Source organism: Copadichromis virginalis, linkage group LG22 (genome assembly GCF_057382275.1).
Source record: "Copadichromis virginalis isolate Kocher_CV1m ecotype Utaka linkage group LG22, C_Virginalis_male_GT1.1, whole genome shotgun sequence".
In the NCBI taxonomy this organism is placed as follows: Eukaryota; Metazoa; Chordata; class Actinopteri; order Cichliformes; family Cichlidae; genus Copadichromis; species Copadichromis virginalis.
This window is the reverse complement of record NC_140638.1, coordinates 2,248,083-2,254,664: the sequence shown is the minus strand read 5'-3', so window position 1 is coordinate 2,254,664 and position 6,582 is coordinate 2,248,083. Positions and strand designations below refer to the sequence as shown.

General features: G+C 40.4%; 1 protein-coding gene across 1 annotated transcript; it reads right to left on the bottom strand.

The window, feature by feature from the left end:
- Positions 1–1,936: 1,936 nt before the first annotated feature.
- On the bottom strand, positions 1,937–5,859 carry LOC146682362 (uncharacterized). The gene is made up of 6 exons (XM_085445605.1): positions 5,653–5,859; positions 4,482–4,598; positions 3,823–3,912; positions 3,676–3,738; positions 3,281–3,420; positions 1,937–2,804 (listed from the first exon to the last, which is right to left on the bottom strand). The coding sequence occupies exons 1-6, from the start codon at positions 5,774–5,776 to the stop codon at positions 2,694–2,696; spliced, it is 645 nt and encodes a 214-aa protein (XP_085301731.1). The 5' UTR covers positions 5,777–5,859; the 3' UTR covers positions 1,937–2,693.
- Between the last annotated feature and the right edge of the window lie 723 nt (positions 5,860–6,582).

The following is a 6,582-nucleotide window of genomic DNA, read 5'->3' as shown; positions in this document are numbered from 1 at the left end:
GAGTCCTGGCCCCTAGCCCTGCCAGTGTAGCAGAAATGATGAGGATGATGATGCAGCAGCAGCCGTTCTTCTCTGCGTGAGTAGCTTAATGTTGTTCGTGTGTAATTTACATTGAGTAGGCTAACCACGTTATTACATTAATGCATGTAAGGTGAACTAGCAAACATCATCATAGCTACATGCGGCTGTCTTCTTGTTTGATGGCAGATACTCCCTTCACCCTGGCCAAAAAGGCTAAAATGACCAAAGAAAAAGTGGAAAACAGCTGAACATGAGAGGTTTAGGACATATTTTGTGTTTTTTCCATTGTTTAAGCACTGCTTCCAGCCAAGAGTGATACCATATATGCCCCATAGCTGCAGAAAAGGCTAACATTGTTATCTTTTTACAAAAAACAGCTGAACATGAGAGGTTTTTGGACAAAGTGTGTGTTCTCCATTCTTTAAGCACCGGTTTGGTACTGGTATTGGATAAAGCCTAAACAATTCCCATCCCTACTAACATTAAAGGCTTATGGTAAATGGCCTGTTTTTGTATAGTGCTTTTCTAGTCCCTAAGGACCCCAAAGCACTTCACACATCCAGTCATCCACCCATTCACACACTAGTGACAGCAGCTACGTTGTAGCCACAGCCACCCTGGGGCGCACTGACAGAGGCGAGGCTGCCGGACACTGGCGCCACCGGGCCTTCTGACCACCAGAGGGAAGTGTCATGCCCAAGGACACGACGACCAAGACTGTCCAAGCCGGGGCTCGAACTGGCAACCTTCCGATTACAAGGCAAACTCCCAACTCTTGAGCCACGATAGCCTCGATAGCCTCGACAGCCTTGTATTAAGTTAATTTACTTTAGTGTAGATCTCATCAGTTAGCTGGGCCCCAGCACATTTGTAACCAGTCTGTAGGAGGTGAACATATTTCAGCAGTAGTGTAACATATATAAGAAAACTCTGCAGAGTGACTGTTTCTAACTGTAACATGAAGAGAGAACAGGAAGTGAACAGAATCAGGTCAACAACATCAAATAATTTCCCTTAAAATGTTAAAAAATCACAAATCTAACATGATAAATAAAGTTGCTCACAGCGTGTTAAGATTCCAGCCAGAATCAGCAGATACAGCACTCCCAGGGTCACTTCAAACGCTCTGAAACTGTCTGATTCATGAAGACGACTAAGGCCCACGTTACAAAAAGACCCGAGTCATGTTCAGAGTCATCAACAGACTTTAACCGTGTCCACTGTGAGGGTTGTTGTTTCTGGACTTTTCCTTTCTGCCATGCTGAAATGAACTTTGACCTTCAGTGTGTTAACGCTGTGCAGGCAGCTCGCTGCAAACTAAGCAGGAAGGTAAAGTTGTGTTTTGATGTAAGTGAAGAAGAAGAAGGAAAGTTGTTTTAAACGGATTCATCTTCACTTATTCACACGTTGTAAGTTTGACAAACTGAATTTGTGCTGGTTTCAGTCTCTTGGTTCCTGATTTGTAGCTAAAAGTAAGAAGCAGCAACTTTCAGCTGTTTGAGAGAAACTGAAGAAGATATTTACTGAAGTTTTAGGACCAACAGGCTGATGAATAAACCAAGTAAAGCAAAGTAAAGACAAGCTGCACTTTGACTTTTATTAGAACAATTTGCTGGAACTACAGAGTAATGAAGTACTTCAGGTTTTGTGTGGATGACTTCCAACCTTACTGTACAGCACAGAGCACAGAGGGACAATATATGTAATCAATATATGATGCAGAATGAACAAGTAAAGACTGTAAGCTGAGTCTGAGGCTCATGCAGGACATTTCATAGTGAGGTGTCTTTGGTTGGATTATTCAAACATTTACATCAAAGCACCAAACTCATTTCTCACAGATGAAGGTCTTTGATTCATGATCATATGACCCCGTCCATTTCCCATCACGGTCACAGCAGACTCCACGGTAACCAGAATAAGGATCTGACCATCCTGTTCCCCAGAACCTGTCAGAGAGATCAAATCTGATATGAAACTGGACTAAACTCATAACTATTGTCACATTCATATAAATATGCGTCTCTTTTGGAATATTTCCAATATTTGCTGTATTTCTTTCCCAGGTTTCTCGCCCACTTTCCCTCCTTTAGACTTTTCTCTGAGAATCATCATGCACACTAAAACAGCTTTCAAGCTTTGATGAATATGAAATCTTCCTGCTGTAAAAATGGAGAATAAAAAGAAGTCAGAGCTGACTTTCTGCTGTTTGAAACTGTTTGTCAGCTGTTTACAGACATCACTTTGAAATGTGTGTCTATCAGGTCATATTTACTGAAGCTTCTTCCTTCATATGTTCTGAAGTTTTACAAACACCAAAGAAGAAGAGACAGGAATTCTCTGAAACACTTTTTGTTCTGTGAGAAAAGAAACATTACAGCACAAAAACATGAAGACAAATTGAACAAAGTGAAATGTGTCGGTCGCTGCTTTGAACATGTTTCAATCCTGATTCCTTCAAACTGACTTGTTGTAACTGAACGTCATCACAGACTGCAGATGAAGAGAGTTCAAGCACAGCTGTTCATTCAAAGGAGGATTTCTGCTTTTCTTTACATTCAGTTTGTGGGGCTGTTGGAAAATAGCTCAGCTCATGTATTGCTGATCTATCTTCCAAAACATCAGTGTTTCACTTCTAAATAATAACTCTGGAATAGAAACAAACTAATGTCTCACGTTTCTGTCAGCGCTGATCCGTCCACCCATTCCCATTCATATCCTCCTGATGCCTGGTTGGATCTCAGACCAATCCAAGAGTATCCTCTGAAATTACTGACAAATTCCTGTTTGAGAAGAGACACAAATATTGTCTCCAGTCATAATTCAGCACTTCTGTTGTAGTGACATCATCTTGTGAACATGTCTGAAGGAAGAATAACTGTGATGAAACTTTTCTTCCACTGTGCAGAAATCAGAAAGAGCCAAAGAATCGATGAATATCAGCTCCTCCTGTAGCTCAGTCAGTGTTGCAGTGGAATCAGTGTTAACAAATCATTTGATTCAGTTGGATTGAATCAGAAAAATAATCTGGATTATGAGGATTTCTCTCATTTTATAACATTTCTGTGTAAATTAAATGTTTGTCAAATGTGTAAAAACTTTACGTTTGAATGTGTCTGCAACAAAAAAGGAGAATCCAAGAAATCCATCAGAGTGGAGACAGGAAGCAGGTCACAGACTGACAGCAGGTCAAAGACACAAGTAACAGGTGACTGTCAGCTCCATCAAAGATCACACAGACATGAACAAACACACCCACCTGTTCCTCTTTGCTGTTTATCATCACCAGATCAGCTCCTTTGGTCTTACAGTGGTTTTGACTCTCAGGCCAAGTTTTCTTCTCAGTGGATTTAAAGTAACAGCTGCTTCCAAATCTCGTCCATCCTTCTGGACACTTCTCTTAAAGTCAAACACATGTTTTAAAGACAGACTTTGTGTCCTGTTGTATCACATTAATCTTTGGTTCCTGTCATTTTCCCTGTAAATGCTTCATTTAAACTCAGGTTTTCTCTCTTATTCATAATGAACTGAAACTTACATTTATACAGAGAAACTGTTACACAGCATCAAACATTTAGGATTCAAAACAAAGACACAATCAGGTTATCACTGTGTAACACTGATGTTTTCTATCAGTTATTCAAACTTTATTACCTTCTATCTTCTCCTTCAGCTTCTTCACTTCTTCCTGTAACTGACTGTTGAGTCGTTTTGTTTCTGTAGAAAAAAACATGTTAAAAATGTAAATATAAATTTTATCTGACATTAGTATTTTCTTGTTAATTTTAAAAACTTTCTTACCTTGATGTTCAGTCTGTAGCTCGTTGTAACTGTGGTTCAGTTTATTGTGTTTGAAGTGAAGTTTGTTGTTTTCACTCTTGTTCAAAGCATCTGAAATATTTCAGTGAAACCAAAATAAAATAAAATAAAATAAAATGAGTGAAACGTTGAACAGAAATAATCTTCTTCCTCTGCTTTGTCAAATATCAATAAGAGTCAGAAACTTGCAGCCATTGCTCTTTAACATGTCCTGTGGGTGGAGGTGTTAGAACTACAGGAAATCTGATGAGCTAAATACGTATCAACTGTGAACAAAAACCACTGACAAGATTCAGAATAATTGTGCTTCAGTGTGGAGGAAGAAGGTGAAGAGTCAAACAGCATTTCTACACCTGTAGTCAGAGATGTTATCTATATGCTTTGAAAGAATAGATTCTGACTCATGTGACATGTGCCTGTTCTCACTGAAAATATGTCTTTTTACATTCAGTCAAAGCTGCTCTGAGGCTTCAACACTTCCTCATATCAAAGGTGTTTCCATGTGATCAGGTACTTCCTGTATTTGCTGTGGCAGAAGGACACGTTCTGGTTGTGAAGCTGCATGTTTGTTGGCTGCTGGGATTCAGTATCAGTCATACATTCATTTGCAGGAGAAGTTCAGAGGTTGTATCTTATCTTACAGCATATGGACAGGATGATGATCCCAGCTAACATCAGGAGGCACAGCACTCTTAGACCCAGTGTAGCACATCTGAAAGAGCCCTTCAGGACTGAAGGAGGATTCTGAGTCTGTGGTCCTGTTAGAAAGCAGTGTGGATGTTGGTTTGGTAAATGGACCGATTCTTATACAGCACTCTTCTACTCTCCCGGAGTACTCACAGCGCTGATACAGCATGCCTCATTCACCCATTCACTCCCACTCATACAAGCACTTCTAAACACAAGTGCAAACTAAACTACATTCACAATCTGATGAACACATCAGAGGGCAACTTGGGGTTAGTATCTTGCCCAAGGATATTTGACATGCATACTGGAGGGGATCGAACCATCAACCTTCCTATCAGCTGATCAGCTCTACCACCTGGCTGTGGCTCAGGTGGTAGAGCTGTTTGTCATTTCCTGTCTCTCTGTCTTTAATAGACCTGTGGTTTCATGAGCTCATCTCCACAAGAGTCAGACACCAAAATAAGACATCCGCATTGTGTTTAACCCTCAAGTGTCCAAACGATTTACGTGACTACAGCAACAGAACGGGGTTATGGATGAGATCATATATTAGTTAAATATGTCTTTAACATACCATGAGACTGATGTGTTCATCTACGACACACATTCAGAAATGTTCTCATATCTTTAAATGCATTTTTCTCTCATTTTCATGGTAAAAATTTGACACACGTGTGCTTTAGAACTGATGTATTTCCTGATATTGCAGCTTCCCTTTAAAGGACCAGGTAGATGATATTTGTGTAACTGGGTTAGAAACAGCATCCAAACGCTCGCCCACAGCCTTCCTCTCTGCACTGCTCACGCGTTTGTAAAGCAGCGTGTACTTCAGGATATCTTTGAATCTGGGCTGTTATCCACGATTCACTGTTTATTTTTACAAATGAAAATGTAACAATAGCACATTTAAATATACAAGTCAGGGAGCAAAAGACCTTCCTTGGTCCCTTTAAGTGTCCAAATCTGTTTTCTGTGCAGAGCGTCTGTTTCAAAGTCAGTAAGAGGAAATAATCGTACATCACAGGAAACAGCGAGTCAGGTAAAAAGTTTGACGTTTGATGGCAGTTTGTGAAAACTTAACTGTAACAAACCAGAAATGAAATGTTATTACGGTTCACTCACCTCCTGCTGCATCTGCACTCTCGTAGATATCCACCTCCCTCTGCTCCCACTCTGCTCCGTCCTCCTTTCTGCTGTATCTCACCTTCTTTGATAGATCTGGTTCAGCATAAATATCTGAGGACATCGTGAGAGGATGGAGACGCTGAGCAGGAGTTTAAGCTGTACTCTAACAGGTGTGCAGTACTACAGTGACATCCTGTCCGCACACTGCTGTCACTCTGGCCAGCCTTCTTCCTGCTTTTGTACAGGAAGAAGCTTCAAGGAAGTAGCAAAGAAAGACAAACCACAAACTCCTCCGTGCAGAACGCAGTTCAGTTTTTATATTTGTAAAGTCACTGACATCAAATATTAAAGCATTGGAACAAGAAGAACTTCATTTTTCACAAACACACGTTCACAGCTCAGATTAAAGGAAAAGTCACTTTGTCACTTACAGATTTATTTCTGCTGCACTTTAAAGAAACAAACTGTTAAACTGTCCAAGATTAGATGTGTTACTTCATATTAGATCATCTCTCAGTCGGTCCATCATGATGCTGCTGTGATCCTCGTGTTTCTAGTACTGCCACCATCAGGCCAGACGTTGTTATTTCACATGTTATGAGTTGTATTTGTTGCTATTTTGCTCCCTCTGTGATCTTTCCTTAATACAACATGCAGAACAAACTGCATGCTTTCACTGCACTGCTGTGAATACTTTGAGGAAAACAGAAATATGAATCAACTGTGTAAAACATGGATCTATTTTCTGTGATTGAAAAGTGAAGCCAAAGTGGAAGTGCCTGCGTTTCTTTCATTGGCCAGCAGGGGGCGAATCCCTGGTATCAAAATCACTCAGAGGTCCAGAGATGTTTCTCTCTGCACTGAAGGAGGAGTTGGAGGTAATGAAGTCGGTGTCATCGAATCACAGAGTGAGTGAAGCAGCCCAAT